The sequence below is a fragment of the Coregonus lavaretus genome (genome assembly GCF_964263955.1).
Source record: "Coregonus lavaretus genome assembly, chromosome: 5".
In the NCBI taxonomy this organism is placed as follows: Eukaryota; Metazoa; Chordata; class Actinopteri; order Salmoniformes; family Salmonidae; genus Coregonus; species Coregonus lavaretus.
The window spans coordinates 36,355,136-36,371,919 of record NC_139992.1 but is presented as its reverse complement, the minus strand read 5'-3'; the positions used below and the strand labels follow the sequence as shown (position 1 = coordinate 36,371,919).

The 16,784-nt window shown below is 44.8% G+C and overlaps 1 protein-coding gene across 2 annotated transcripts in view; it reads right to left on the bottom strand.

The window, feature by feature from the left end:
• Nucleotides 1-16,784, bottom strand: part of syn3 (synapsin III) — a gene marked incomplete at its 3' end in the record, with an annotated part of 141,783 nt that overhangs the window by 87,703 nt on the left and 37,296 nt on the right. For both annotated transcript variants that reach the window (XM_084161942.1, XM_084161941.1), the window contains exon 4: nucleotides 7,987-8,078. In XM_084161942.1, the coding sequence (XP_084018068.1) occupies nucleotides 7,987-8,078 (92 nt within the window). The remainder of the gene's footprint in view (nucleotides 1-7,986; nucleotides 8,079-16,784) is intronic.

Sequence of the window (16,784 nt, the reverse complement as noted above, 5' to 3'; positions counted from 1 at the left end):
TGACATTTTACCCTTTCACTGTCACGATCGTTATTAGATGAAGCGGACCAAGGCGCAGCGTGATAAGCGTACATTCTTTATTCAGTAGTACACAACACGAACCAAAACAATAAACAAACGATACGTGAAGTCCTAGGTTAATAGCACAAACCTTAACGGAACAAGATCCCACAAATAACTAGTCCAAAACAGGCTGCCTAAGTATGGTCCCCAATCAGAGACAACGAGCTACAGCTGTCTCTGATTGGGAACCACCCTGGCCAACATAGATCAACACGATCTAGAAACAAAAACATAGAAAACAAAACATAGAAAATCCATACCCTGGCTCAACATATAAGAGTCCCCAGAGCCAGGGTGTGACATTCACGCTGAGTGGTTATCGAAAGGGAGAGAGCTGGAAAGATTGAACAAATACATTGAAGAACTACTGTCATTCTCAATGGATGTAAAAATAGACTGTTTGATGTGAAGAAAACATTACTTTGAGAAGCTCCACAGCTCATTAATGGTGGTGCGGTAAGCCAATCAGAAATACTATCAGATCCCCAAATGGGCATATTTATATGCTTACGTTTGCGCGCAGGCCAGGTAGCCTATAGGCCTACTTCTATGCGTGCACATCCTTACTCAACATTGACAAGAGCGCTCCAAACAAAAGACAATGACTAAATTGACAAAACTTGTATTTGAATGAAATAAACCAAAACTTGTTTCTCATAAGTGTAGCATAGGTTGTGCACTCTGCAAACAACGTGTCCACTCTGACAATGAGAACGGGAAGACTGGAATAATTATTATTGAATGCCTTAAAATAAATTACCATAACCAAAGTAACAAACATTGTAGATTACAAATTATAGGAATTAACGGTATATGTACTACTGGTGATATACAGTTGAAGTCGTAAGTTTACATACACTTAGGTTGGTGTCATTAAAACTCATTTTTCAACCACTCCACAAATCTCTTGTTAACAAACTATAGTTTTGGCAAGTCGGTTAGGACATCCACTTTGTGCATGACACAAGTCTTTTTTTTTTTTTTTTACATTTTAGTCATTTAGCAGACGCTCTTATCCAGAGCAATTAGGGTTAAGTGCCTTGCTCAAGGGCACATCGACAGATTTTTCACCTAGTCGGCTCAGGGATTAGAACCAGCGACCTTTCGGTTACTGGCACTACGCTCTTAACCACTAAGCTAACTGCCGCCCCCAGATGTTTACATACACTAAGTTGACTGTGCCTTTAAACAGCTTGGAAAATTCCAGAAAATGATGTCATGGCTTTAGAAGCTTCTGATAGGCTAATTGACATCATGAGTCAATTGGAGGTGTACCTGTGGATGTATTTCAAGGCCTACCTTCAAACTCAGTGCCTCTTTGCTTGACATCATGGGAAAATCAAAAGAAATCAGCCAAGACCTCAGGAAAAAAATGGTAGACCTCCACAAGTCTGGTTCATCCTTGGGAGCAATTTCCAACTGCCTGAAGGTACCACGTTCATCTGTACAAACAATAGTACGCAAGTATAATCACCATGTGACCACGCAGCCGTCATACCGCTCAGGAAGGAGACGCGTTCTGTCTCCTAGAGATGAACGTACTTTGGTGCGAAAAGTGCAAATCAATCCCAGAACAACAGCAAAGGACCTTGTGAAGATGCTGGAGGACACAGGTACAAAAGTATCTATATCCAGAGTAAAACGAGTCTTATATCGACATTACCTGAAAGGACGCTCGGCAAGGAAGAAGCCACCGCTCCAAAACCGCCATAAAAAAGCCACACTACGGTTTGCAACTGCACATGGGGACAAAGATCATACTTTTTGGAGAAATGTCCTCTGGTCTGATGAAACAAAAATAGAACTGTTTGGCCATAATGACTATCGTTATATTTGAAGGAAAAAGGGGGGCGCTTGCAAGCCGAAGAACACCATCGCAACTGTGAAGCACGGGGGTGGCAGCATCATGCTGTGGGGGTGCTTTGCTGCAGGAGGGACTGGTGCACTTCACAAAATAGATGGCATCATGAGGAAGGAAAATTATGTGGATATATTGAAGAAGCATCTCAAGACATCAGTCAGGAAGTTAAAGCTTGGTCACAAATGGGTCTTCCAAATGGACAATGACCCCAAGCATACTTCCAAAGTTGTGGCAAAATGGCTTAAGGACAACAAAGTCAAGGTATTGGAGTAGCCATCACAAATCCCTGACCTCAATCCTATAGAAAATGTGTGGGCAGAACTGAAAAAGTGTGTGCGAGCAAGGAGGCCTACAAACCTGACTCAGTTACACCAGCTCTGTCAGGAGGAATGGGCCAAAATTCACCCAAATTATTGTGGGAAGCTTGTGGAAAGCTACCCGAAACGTTTGACCCAAGTTAAACAATTTAAAGGCAATGCTACCAAATACTAATTGAGTGTATTCAAACTTCTGACCCACTGGGAATGAGATGAAATAAATAAAAGCTGAAATAAATCAAATCAATTTTATTTGCCACTTGCGCCGAATACAACAGGTGTAGACATTACAGTGAAATGCTTACTTACAAGCCCTTAACCAACAATATATTTTTAAAGATATATTTTTTAAAATTGTTAAGTAAAAATGATAAAAGCAAATAACTAAAGAGCAGCAGTAAAATAAAATAAGAGTTGAGAGGCTATATTCAGGGGGGTACCGGTGCAGAGTCAATGTGCGGGGGCACCGACTAGTCGAGGTAATTGAGGTAATATGTACATGTGGGTAGAGTTAAAGTGACTATGCATAAATAATAGACAGAGTAGCAGCAGCGTAAAAGAGGGGGGTGGGGGTGTGGGGGCAGTGCAAATAGTCAGGGTAGCAATGATTAGCTGTTCAGGAGTCTTATGACTTGGGGGTAGACGCTGTTGAGAAGCCTTTTGGACCTACACTTGGCGCTCCGGTACCGCTTGCCATGTGGTAGCAGAGAGAACAGTCTATGACTAGGGTGGCTGGAGTCTTTGACAATTTTGAGGGCCTTCCTCTGATACCGCCTGGTATAGAGGTCCAGGATGGCAGGAAGCTTGGCCCCAGTGATGTACTGGGCCGTACGCACTACCCTCTGTAGTGCCTTGTGGTCGGAGGCCGAGCAGTTGCCATACCAGGCGGTGATGCAACCAGTCAGGATGCTCTCGATGGTGCAGCTGTATAACCTTTTGAGGATCTGAGGACCCATGCCAAATCTTTTCAGTCTCCTGAGGGGGAATAGGCTTTGTCGTGCCCTCTTCACGACTGTCTTGGTGTGTTTGGACCATGTTAGTTTGTTGGTGATGTGGACACCAAGGAACTTGAAGCTCTCAACCTGTTTCACTACAGCCCCGTCGATGAGAATGGGGGCTTGCTCAGTCCTCTTTTTTTCCCCTGTAGTCCACAATCATCTCCTTTGTCTTGATCACGTTGAGGGAGAGGTTGTTATCCTGGCACCACACGGCCAGGTCTCGGACCTCCTCCCTATAGGCTGTCTCATCGTTGTCGGTGATCAGGCCTACCACTGTTGTGTCGTCAGCAAACTTAATGATGGTGTTGGAGTCGTGCCTGGCCATGCAGTCATGGGTGAACAGAGAGTGCAGGAGGGGACTAAGCACGCACACCTGAGGGGTCCCCGTGTTGAGGATCAGCGTGGCAGATGTGTTGTTACCTACCCATACCACCTGGGGGCGGCCCGTCAGGAAGTCCATGATCCAGTTGCAGAGGGAGGTGTTTAATCCTTAGCTTAGTGATGAGCTTTGAGGGCACTATGGTGTTGAACGCTGAGCTGTAGTCAATGAACAGCATTCTCACGTATGTGTTCCTCTTGTCCAGGAGGGAAAGGGCAGTGTGGAGTGCAATAGAGATTGCATCATCTGTGGATCTGTTGGGGCGGTATGCAAATTGGAGTGGGTCTAGGGTTTCTGGGATAATGGTGTTGATGTGAGCCATGACCAGCCTTTCAAAGCACTTCATGGCTACAGACGTGAGTGCTACGGGTCGGTAGTCATTTAGGCAGGTTATCTTAGTGTCCTTGGGCACAGGGACTATGGTGGTCTGCTTGAAACATGTTGGTATTACAGACTCAGTCAGGGACATGTTGAAAATGTCAGTGAAGACACTTGCCAGTTGGTCAGCACATGCTCGGAGTACACGTCCGGTAATTTGTCTGGCCCTGCGGGCTTGTGAATGTTGACCTGCTTAAAAGTCTTACTCACATCGGCCACGGAGAGCGTGATTACAGTAATCCGGAACAGCTGGTGCTCTCATGCATGCTTCAGTGTTGCTTGCCTCGGAGCGAGCATTGAAGTGATTTAGCTCGTCTGGTAGGCTTGTGTCACTGGGCAGCTCGCAGCTGTGCTTACTTTTGTAGTCTGTAATTGTTTTCAAGCCCTGCCACATCCGACGAGTGTCAGAGCCGGTGTAGTACGATTCAATCTTAGTCCGGTATTGACTCTTTGCCTGTTTGATGGTTCGTCGGAGGGCATAGCAGGATTTCTTATAAGCGTCCGGGTTAGAGTCCCGCTCCTTGAAAGCGGCAGCTCTACCCTTTAGCTCAGTGCGGATGTTGCCTGTAATCCATGGCTTCTGGTTGGGGTATGTACGGTCACTGTGGGGACGACTTCATCAATGCACTTATTGATGAAGCCAGTGACTGATGTGGTGTACTGCTCAATGCTATCTGAAGAATCCCGGAACATATTCCAGTCTGTGCTAGCAAAACAGTCCTGTAGCTTAGCATCTGCATCATCTGACCAATTTTTTATTAACTGAGTCACTGGTGCTTCCTCCTTTCGTTTTTGCTTATAAGCAGGAATCAGGAGGATAGCGTTATGGTCAGATTTGCCAAATGGAGGGCGAGGGAGAGCTTTGTATGCGTCTCTGTGTGTGGAGTAAAGGTGGTCTAGAGTTTTTTGTCCTCTGGTTGCACATTTAACATTCTGGTAGAAATTAGGTAGAACAGATTTAAGTTTCCCTGCATTAAAGTCCCCGGCCACTAGGAGCGCTGCCTCTGGATGAGAGTTTTCTTGTTTTCTTATGGCCTCATACAGCTCATTGAGTGCAATCTTAATGCCAGCATCTGTTTGTGGTGGTAGATAGACACCTACGAAAAATATAGATGAAAAGTCTCTTGGTAAATAGTGTGGTCTACAGCTTATCGTGAGATACTCTACCTCAGCCGAGAAAAACCTCAAGACTTCCTTAGTATTAGATTTTGTGCACCAGCTGTTGTTTACAAATATACACAGACCGCCACCCCTTGTCTTACCGGAGTCAGCCGTTCTATCCTGCCGATGTTGTCGTTCAGCCACGACTCTGTGAAACATAATATATTACAGTTTTTAATGTCCCGTTGGTAGGATAACCGTAATCTTAGGTCGTCCAATTTGTTCTCAAATGATTGAACATTGGCTAATAGGATTGATGGAAGAGGCAGTTTACTCGCTCGCTATCGGATCCTTACAAGGCACCCCGACCTACATCCATGATATCTCTGTCTCTTTCTCATGCGAATGACGGGGATTTGGGCCTTGTCGGGTGTCTGTAGGATATCCTTTCACTGTCCTGATATCCAGAAGCTCTTTTTGGTCATAAGAGGCGGTGGCAGAAACATTATGTAAAGAATCAATTACAAATAACGTGAAAAAACACACATAATAGTACAATTGGTTAGAGGGCTGTAAAACGGCAGCCATCTTCTCCGGCGCCACTTACTAAATCATTCTCTCTACTATTATTCTGACATTTCACATTCTTCAAATAAAGTGGTGATCCTAACTGACCTAAAACAGGGAATTTTTACTAGGATTAAATGTCAGGAATTGTGAAAAACTGAGTTCAAATGTATTTGGCTAAGGTGTATGTAAACTTCCGACTTCAACTGTATATGTAATGGAGAATTGATATACACTAACAATAAAACGCAAACAATTCACACAATGAAGTTATGAAACAATGAATGTGCACAAATTGGCGGGAGAGAGAAGTGCATTGTGCATCTGGGCGCATGGTCAATCTGACGTCTGCATTGGCCATGCAGCATTTACGGTGATATGGCCTCAGCAGAAGTTAGGGAATTCATACTTCTTGCGCTTCGCGGAGCAGTGCAGAGCTGTTGTCAAGGAAGTGAGTTTGTGTTCATACAGGATGTACCGTCCCCACCTACCATCAACCAATCATGCCAATATGGAGCTATACAGAGCCTGCCACATTGTTAAAACATTTGGGAGGCGCATGGCGATGCGGTACGGAGCTCGATTTGGCCTCTGCATGCCTCTGGAGGCTCCGCAATAGTGTCACACCCTCCATATGGAGCCTCCAACCACATTTTCCGATCAAGCATAAATTGGCTTTTAGTCTAGGCCTCTGCAATGGATTAGTTCACTGATATGGGCGCAAATATATATATATTTGTTACTGCTCTACTAAAACAAATCTCGGTTGACCAACAGCCTAACGACCAAATAATCGATCAGTCGACTAATTGGGGTCAGCCCTAGTGTGTAGTATAGTATTCTACAGATTTCTATACTAAGTACTGTAGTATTCTATAGTAAACTGTAGTATTTTTCATGTGGGCATTGACTCTCTATTGCAGTCAATCCATATGAATTGATTACATAATATGGGCAAGCAATACAATAACCTCAGTGATGGGCAGCAGACAGGCATCCACCTCCCAGACAACAAGCTACAACAGAATGCCATGATACACAACACCACAACCAGTCTATTCTAGCCACTGTGTATCCTTGACTTAACTTCAAACTGCTTCAAACTACACCCGGCCAGAATGTTTCCTGAATATTTCCTGTACGACTGCCAGATCCAACCCTGAAGGTTGTTTTTTCAGATTATGTGGATACAAGAAAAACACAACGTTCATTACAGTGATAAAGTATCGCAGCGATGCCAGCATAGAGCTGAGTAGTACATTACTAGCCTGGTCCAAAATCTGTTTGTTCCAACTCCTATGGTCATTGTTATGCCGATGGCAAGACAGCACAAACAGATATGGGACCAAGCTAGTGCATTCCCCAGAAGGCTGTGAAAAAAGCAGTGGTCTGGGGGCTGACGCTCCACAGCAGCATGCACCTCATTAGCTGATCTAATTTACTAATCAGGGCCTGAAACCCTGCTACATGAAGGAAGAGAGAGGCAGGGGGTGACGTCAACTCCCAAACTACCAGAAACACAGCTCTGCTGCAGCCCACAGAGGAAGAAGTTGGTATGTAAAAAAGCTATATGTACATTTGCGTTACAGTTAGTGAGTGCATACATTTTTTTTATTTTTCATACTGGCCCCCCATGGGAATCGAACCCACAACCCTGGAATGTGCAAACGCCATGCTCTACCAACTGAGCTACATCCCTGCCGGCCATTCCCTCCCCTATGCTGGGCCAATTGTGCGCCGCCCCATGGGTCTCCCGGTCGCGGCCGGCTACGACAGAGCCTGGATTCGAACCAGGATCTCAAGTTGCGCAGTGCCTTAGACCACTGCGCCACTCGTGAGGTATATGTTTATGAAGCCTGTTTCATTTTGGAACCTTGCTGCAGTATGGAACATAGAGCAAAATTGAGGAGGGAATTCTGGAACTCTGAGAAGTAGTGTTTGGGCTGGGAGGAAGGATACAGAGGTAAAAAGGTTGGGTGCTTTTGATGCTGTACTTTTTTTCCAGAAGTATTCACAGACATTTTTTGCATGACAGTAATGGCCAGTCCTTTTCATATAATTTCCCACCGGCTCCATACTCTTTGGTGACGTCCCTTTTTTGTAACTGAAAGCAAATGTATATATACACACACACACATTTCTCATCTACAATGTAGCTGATGGCTGTTGAAAGGGAATAACGGGAGCCATTGTCCGGACCCACTGAGGCAGACTGAAGATGCGTGGGCAAATGCGTCAGAGCAGAGCTACTGACGGACATACAGGGGTTGCTCTCTCTCTCTCTACCTCTCTCCATCTCTCTCTCTCTCTTTGTTACCTTACCTGACCACTTTGGTTCCTCCTCTTATGGCCTGCATATCGATCATACACCCGGTGTTCATGTAGGATGCCAGGTTGATCTCTGAGAACTCAGCCTGTGAAACAAGGAGTAAAACACCACACTGAATTATACACATTATTCACTGGGGGATAGAAGTAGCACATTACTGTAAAACACAATTTCCATATGATGTATATAGGCCTGAAGAGAGCGAGAGCAAGAGCGAGAGCGAGAGACTAATCAAGTTATCCAGAGTGTCTGTGTCTTTGGCCTCCCGGAGAGGACAGGACAGCAGAGGCCTTGTGACAGGGAGGGAGGCTTTAGCCCAGGCAGCTACTTAATGACTTCATCAACCTCCCAGGCAGAGCAGAGATCCTCTCTGGAGGGGAAGGGACACTGCAGCTTGGCCTGTCTGGGAGAGAGCTCTGGGAACAGAGGGACTAGAATGGGGCATTAGGGGCCAAGTGCTTCCATTGTCTCTCATGTAATTACAGGTTAGAAATACAGTGCTATGAAAAAGTATTTGCCCCCTTTCTAATCCCCAAACCATCACACCACCACCACGCTTGACCTTTGGTATGATGTTCTTACTGTGGAATGCAGAGTTTGGTTTTCGCCAGGCATTACTGGAACCATGTTGTCCATAGAACGTTCTTCCAAAAGTCTTGATGATCATCCAGGTGCTTTTTGGAAAACTTGAGTCAACTTTTTGGACGAGATGGGTCCCATTATGCCTGGCGAAAACCAAACACTGCATTCCACAGTAAGAACATCATACCAAAGGTCAAGCATGGTAGTGGTGGTGTGATGGTTTGGGGATGCTTTGCTGCCTCAGGACCTGGACGACTTGCCTTAATAGAAGGAACCATGAATTCTGCTCTGTATCAGAGAATTCTACAGGAGAATGTCAGACCATCCGTCTATGAGCTGAAGCTGAAGCGCAGCTGGGTCATGCAGCAAGACAATGATCCAAAACACACAATCAAGTCTACATGAAAGTTGCTAAAAAGCAACACATTTGAAGTTTTGGAATGGCCTAGTCAAAGTCCAGACCTAATCCCAATTGAGATGTTGTGGCAGGACTTGAAACGAGCAGTTCATGCTTGAAAACCCACACGTCACTCAGTTAAAGCAGTTCTGCATGGAAGAGTGGGCCAAAATTCCTCCACAGCGACGTGAGAGACTGATCAACAACTACAGGAAGCATTTGGTTGGAGTCATTGCAGCTAAAGGTGGCACAACCAGTTATTGAGTGTAAGGGGGCAATTACTTTTTCACACAGGGGAATTGGGTGTTGCATAACTTTGATTATGAAATAAATATGTAATTGTTGTGTTATTTGTTCACTTCTGTTCCCTTTATCTAATATTACGTTTTGGTTGAAGATCTGATAACATTCAGTATCACAAATATGCAAAAGTAGAGAAAATTTGAAAGGGGGCAAATACTTTTTCATAGCACTGTAGATTTGCTCCAGAGATTTAGACATTTACATTTTACATTTTAGTCATTTAGCAGACGCTCTTATCCAGAGCGACTTACAGGAGCAATTAGGGTTAAGTGCCTTGCTCAAGGGCACATTTACGTCATTTAGCAGACGCTCTTATCCAGAGCGACTCACCAATTGGTGCGTTCACCAGCTCCCATGAATCTGGTTTTATTAGTCTGTCACTGGCTGACTGTGTTCTCAGCACAGTACCTTGCAAGGGGACACGTGTTAAATGCATATTGTACCTAAATGTAATAAATTCATAGCAGATTCCAAATCTACCTACATCCACTTCAGCCCAGACACAGATCACATACATTATTAGCCATTAGTACATTTTGTTGCAGGGTAAATGCTGTACATTCAGGCACATGCCCAATGGGTGTGGCCCCTTGGGGAAACTTGGTATTGAGACACACAGCCACTTTCCTATCCATGGCGAACCCAAGAGCATAATATCCAAACACATGACATCCTCTATGTATGGCATGTCTGCTAAAGGGCTGATTAAATACACGCCATATTTATGATAGAGAACCACAGAGACAGACATGCGAATGAATGATGCTGTCCTAAGCCAGGAATCAGTAAGGAATTAAACGCTACATTTAAAACACATTTTACATATTTTTCAGATCATAATAAAATCTAATCACTGCAGTCATTTCAGTTTGGGATTTTATTTGATCATATGCTGGGTTCATGTCTTTGTTTTTGGCCTTGGTGACCTTGTTTGGGTGTTGGTACCCTACCAGATTTAGCTTCACTGAGGGCCAAAAAGCTAATGAACCCTAAAGAAAAGACAACATTCCTGCCCTACATTACTGTGAACATGCAGACCAGTCACTGAGGAGGCCAGTCTACTCAGGATGGAAGTGGAGGTGAGGGTTAGGGGTCAAAGGTCAAGAAGGATTGGTTTCAGTCCGTATACTGCAGTGTGGGATGTTACAGGCCAATGTTACAGAGTTAGAGTAGAGCTTATCTCAAGCCCTCCAAGTCCTAGCTAGGTGCTCCCATTAGAGGTTAGGAACCAAAAGCCCCAGAGACCAGCAAGATGTTGACCTCAGACTTCTAGTGGTAACATTTGTCAGACTTAACATCACTTTCAAGTATGTAGAGTGACACTAATGCAGGCACTTTAATGTGTAGTCCTGCAACTTTTCTACTATGAAAAATTCAAATTTGGCGGATCTGGTTAACTCCCAAACACAACATTACATTGGTGATATCATTTGTCATACGAGGAACATACATGGGCTCGTAGTGGGCCAAATTCAATAATTCACTCTTCCTATAGGCTACATAGTTAAACAATGAGACACTAATCTGAATAAACAAGGTACACTGAGGCATACAAAACATTATGAACTTTCCATGATATAGACTGACCAGGTGAAAGCTATGATCCCTTATTGATGTCACTTGTTAAATCCACTTCAAATCAGTGTAAATGAAGGAAGACAGGTTAAAGAAGGATTTTAAAGCCTTGAGACAATTGAGACATGGATTTTGCAAGACAAAAATATTTATGTGCCTTTGAACGGGGTATGGTAGTAAGGGCCAGGCGAACCGGTTGGTGTCAAGAACTGCAACGCTGCTGGGTTTATCACGCTCAACAGTTTCCCGTGTGTATCAAGAATGGTCCACCACCCAAAGTACATCCAGCCAACTTTGGCGTCAACATGGGCCAGCATCCCTGTGGAACGCTTTCGACACCTTGTAGAGTCCATGCCCCGACGAATTGAGTCTGTTCTGAGGACAAAAGGGGGGGTGCAAGTCAATATTAGAAAGGTGTTCTTAATGTTTTGTACGCTCTGTGTATGTTCAGATTGTGGTGGAGTCACAAACACAGGATGGGACTGACATTGTTTAGCTGCTCTAGTGTTAATACGAACTTTGTCAAAGTAAAGCCACAGAACGTCGTTCGAACATCTGCTATGCAAATTGAAGAACAATAGCCATCTGTGTAAGCTTTGTATTTGGCCGATGCATGTGGATGACTAAAACCCCCTGGAACATGGATGACTTAAAGTTCCCATCCAGGCATTGTGAGTTCAGCCTCTGACGTTATGATGGAGAAACATGAGCTTGTCCTCTAACCTGAGAAGCACTCTGAAACCTCACTGATATGTGGCAATCTCAAAAGGCCACAACCTGAAGAGACCATGACTTTCCTTAACTTCCAGTGTTTGTTGTTTGTGAAGCACCAGTGTTACTCTTCAGCTATCTATCGGAGTCTCTGCAGAGTGTATACTTTGTAGGAAAGGATGCAGGCCAAGGCCTCCATTTATTTGAATAGAAAACAGTGTCTTCTATACAGTTTGTTGCAACCAATATACTCCAGAATCCTAATCAAAATGCTCAATTGTGGCCAGCACAAACAAAAAGTATGGGGGAGTATGTCTTCCTCATTCGTTCATTTCCAGAACAATTGTTTTGTTTTTTATGTTTGTGTATGACGAAGACGATTAGTGATTAAGGCAGTAGCCTAACCTAGCCTGTTAATGTTAGCTAGCTACTACTAGTGGATATCATTGTAGCTAAAAGTAAGCTATAGAGATTTGAAACAATTTGCTACCATGTCTAAGAGACAAAAACTTTCAGAAAGCGAATATTTTAAAAAATGAATGAGAAAAGAGGCACAGTCTCTAAACCAAAGACAATCGCTGCTGAAATGTATCAGCGTGCAGCAATGTCCATCAGCCGGTGTGGAGAATGACAAGCCTCCGAGGACAGGCCATTCATTCGCCGAGAACAACGAGCCCCCGTTCGCTGATTCTAGCAGCGAAGAGGGCAAACCGGAGAAGTCCGAGCCATGCACTTCCACTGATGATGACAGCTCTCTGGCTGGACAAGAACAGGTGGTTGCGCCAGGCCTAGCCACACCTCCAATCAATGCTGGTGAAGACCCTACTATCTTGGACCCGGACTCAGATTCGTCGCTCCCCGTCCCCGATGACAGTGGTGGTGCTGCTGCTAAATCCAACTCCCAGACAAAAAACATAAAAGATCCCGGTGAGTGGGCAAAATATATGAATTGATCTTTACGGGATATGTTAGTGCAGGCTGGGCCACATCAGGATAAAGAGGGGAATTTCCCAAGAGATGAGGGGCAACGAAAGTTTTCGGTGGCCCACTACAATAGGAGGATGGCGAACAGGGAGAGAGTGGAGAGACCATGGCTTGTCTATTCCGAGCAAAACGATGCAGCCTTCTGTTTTTTTGCAAACTTTTTTCACACGAGTGCAAATCTGCGCTGGTCAGGGATAGAACCAGGGACTGGAAGAATCTGTGCCACCTCCTCAGCTCGCATGAGAAGTTACATGACCACCTAGATAGTTTCCAATGGTGGAAGGAGCTGGAGATCAGGCTGGTGTCCAAGCAAACTATCGATGCCCAAGTCCAACGGGCTATTGACAGAGAGACTCTCCACTGGCAGGAGGTGCTGCAGAGGCTCATAGCCCTGATACGTGTAATGGCCACCCAGAACATTGCGTTACGTGGGACCACCGATAGGCTGAACAAGCCAAATAATGGGAACTTTCTGAAGTTTGTGGAAATGCTGGGTATCTTTGATGGAATCATGAAGGAGCATGTAAGGAGAGTACAGTCCAAAGAACGAAATCATTGACATGCTGGCACAAGAGATCCAGCGGACAGTGTGCAGTGATCTAAAAGCAGCCAAATATTTTTCAATAATTTTGGACTGCACACCAGACAAGAACAAAACAGAGCAGATGACCATGGTTGTGCGTTTTGTTTCAACCGAGGATGATGGGTCAGTGCGCACGAGAGAGCACTTCCTGGAGTTTAGTGAACTGCTTGACGCAATGGGGGCGGGCATGACCGAATTGCTCACCTCAAAACTACAGAAACATGGCATCGCCATCATGGACATGAGAGGGCAGGGGTATGACAATGGGGCGAATTTTCGGAGTAGGCACAGCAGAGTTCAAAAGAGAGTGCAGGATATCAATCCGAGGGCCTTTTTTGTGCCATGCAGAGCGCACTCGCTGAACCTGGTTCTCTCTGATGCAGCATCGTGTTGCTTGGAGGTGGCTGAGTTTTTTAACACCATCCAAGAGATTTATACATTTATACAAGGTTGGAGGCAAACAGCATTGCCACCAAGATGAACAACTTTGGCTTCATGTGCGCAGTGGTCGTTTGGCATGACATCTTGTTCGAAGTGAACATCACCAGTAAGAGTTTGCAGGCAGTGAGTTTTAACATTTCACTAGCAGTGGCTCAACTGAACTCAACCAGGGTATTCCTCCAAGACTACCGCTCCTATGATGCAGCTTTCGCTGGCGCTTTAGCAAGCGCAAAAGAGTTGGCAGAGGAGATGGGTATTGAGCCCTGTTTCCCAGTGCAGCCCACGGTCCGTCCCAGGAAGAAGAGGAGTCTGTTTGGCTATGAGGGAGAGGATGAGCCTGTGACTGACCCTCAGTAGAAATTCAAAGTACATTTCTTTCATCAAATTCTTGATTCTGCTATCCAGTCCGTCAACGAGCGCTTTACGCAGCTCGAAGAGCACAGCAGTATTTTCAGCATCCTGTACAACATCCCCACCATCAAGGATATGGACACCGCAGCACTTACCAGGGACTGCGCAACACTGGCGAGGGCCCTTACGTACGGGGATTTCCAGGGACATCGACGCAAAATATCTGTGTAATGAGCTCAAAGTCTTGAGCAGGAGACTGGACAGTGAGACAAAACCACTCGACGCACTGAAATACATATCCAGACACCAAATGGCCTCCTTGTATCCCAATGCCTTTATTGCCCTGAGAGTTCTTCTCACGCTCCCGGTGACAGTGGCAAGTGGAGAGCGCACATTCTCCAAGCTCAAACTCATCAAAAACTACCTGCGCTCTACTATGAGTCAAGAGAGACTCAATGGACTCGCCACCATATCAATTGAACACGAGTTGTCTTACAAAATCAACCTTCAACAAGCAGTGCATGCTTTTGCTGCCAGGAAGGCCAGGTGAATCAACTTGTCTTTGAATAAAAGGTAAGCGTTGATCATACACTCGCATTAATTTGTAAGATTACTCAATTATCTATCACCTGTTTACCTTGTATTTTTTTGATTTAAATAGACTAGATCCTAATCTCGCTCTCTCACTTTCTCTCTTTCTCTCTCTCTCTCTCTCCCCTCTCTCTGTCTCTCTCAGATGATTTGATTTCAGGACCATGGACAGCTACCGAGATAAAACATCGCTGACTGCAGAGGAAAGAGGCCACTCTAGGCGGAGACTAAACAAATAAATGCTGAAACTGATGTTGGACAATCAAACTCGCTATGTAAATAAACAAAATTCGTTAAGGCTGGGTCATTGACACAAAGCTTATTTTACACTGCTCCAGCGAAACGAGGCCCGCCATGCATTTATGAAAGCACTTGTTTCTAAAGCTCAAATGATCTCACTCTTTTTTACAGTTCTACAGGAATATTAAAATATATGTTAAATATGTTATATAATAGTCTTATTTTTATTGTAATTCTAACAATTATGGGATCATGCCATGTGGGATAACAGGTGGCATATTATTAATAAGAAACTCGGTTTCCTACTATGGGTAGTTGGCTGCAAAGTGATAGCAACATTGTAACTCTCCGATGCAGGGGTTAAAGTAAAATTCCCTTCTGCCTGGTAAGGGACCACCTATACAGTATGTGCACGCGTGCGCCAACATTTTTTATGGGCATAATCATAGAATTACATATATAATTGGAGCCTATTTCTTCCTATTCCAAAAAATAAGTGGTAAGCCTACCTGTTTGACAGACACAATTACGCTATCCATAGATGTCGGTATAGCCAAATACTCCAATACTGTCGCATGCACTCCTTAAATACCTCCGTGTCTGGGAAGGGCTTGGTGTGTTTGGGCTCTATTTGAGTGAGGGTATCACATACCCTTTGTTAAAGAAAAGGGCAAAAAGGATATCTATTGTTTTCTTTATATTTTGAAATAAATGCATAAAACGTATCCAAATTATATCAAGTGTTCTATAAGGATGCTTAACTCTGTGATGCCTTATGGTAGAAACATGCTCTAAAATGCCCGTGAAAGACGTGACTCCGATGCATGTGGGGATATATTGATTCCTCTCTATGACATTCTGAAGCTGAGCTGCAGCCTATAATATTCGAGGAGATTTAAAAATGGACTTTGCTATTCTGTCCCTATTAATTGAGCCTTTCTCTTTCTGAAAAGAGAAGATGTTTGTTTAAACCCAGGCAGCTTTTAGGGAAGCACTTCTGTTGTTGGGTTATACAACGGACGAGTAGCCAGCAGTTGAAGCTTACATTTTTCTGCGTCGGTAGAGCCTCTGTCTGGGTGGAAAGGTAACTTTTGAAAGTGCCATGCTTAGATTCATAAGGATGTCTAACAAGACACTGGTTTCACATAGAGAAATATGGGGGGTGCAGATTTTTGTCTCACCTAGGGCGGCAGAACGTCCACGGCCGGCCCTGGTTGCACTCACAGTGGAGAAGACGAGAGCAGGGGGCGAGTAAATGCCCTAATCTCATTTACGGGACAGCGAGGCGCCACTCACTCTCAATGAGTCTCAAAGACACAACACACTGGAACTTGGCTCCCTTCCTCTCCTCAGCTCCTCTCCATTGATACCCGCCTCTCAACAAAACATCTGTGTGCTCGGCACAATGCTTTGCCGTCACCAAGAAACTCTTAAAGACGTAACAGACACACACAGAGGCGCACACACTCTCACTCACACACACACACACAAATGCACAGAGAAACACACACACACACACACACCACACATTGCAGTATACAGATCTGCAACTCATCCCCCTGTCAAATTGCAATCTTTCAGCAGGGGCCTACGTTGACATTTGCTGTGACCAGATAAAACCAGAAGAGTGGGCTAGTTTCTGGCAACAACCAAAAACTCTCCACAACTCCTGCTATTGGCTGGTTGGCTCGCTCGGTGAGGCCCCCTATCATTGGACAGTTATGGATGAGCCGTTTGTGTGACTGGGGCGAGTGCCCGGGACGCAGGGCCCGTTTGACAGTGCCATGGTTACCATCAGGGTAATAGATTCAGATTTGTGTTAGAGCAGCTCGCACCCTGGGAAAGGAAAACAGGACAGGATACATGAGAACTGCCTTCTCTCCCCTTTAACTGCCCCCAGCACACGATTCTCCTTTCCTCTATAAACGCCACTGCTATCGCCTTGATGTCATTTAACGGTGGATCTCTGTGTTGCCAGACCAGTTGCAGTATTTCTAAATGTGCCAGGAGGCTGCAGTACAGTCTTTGATGCT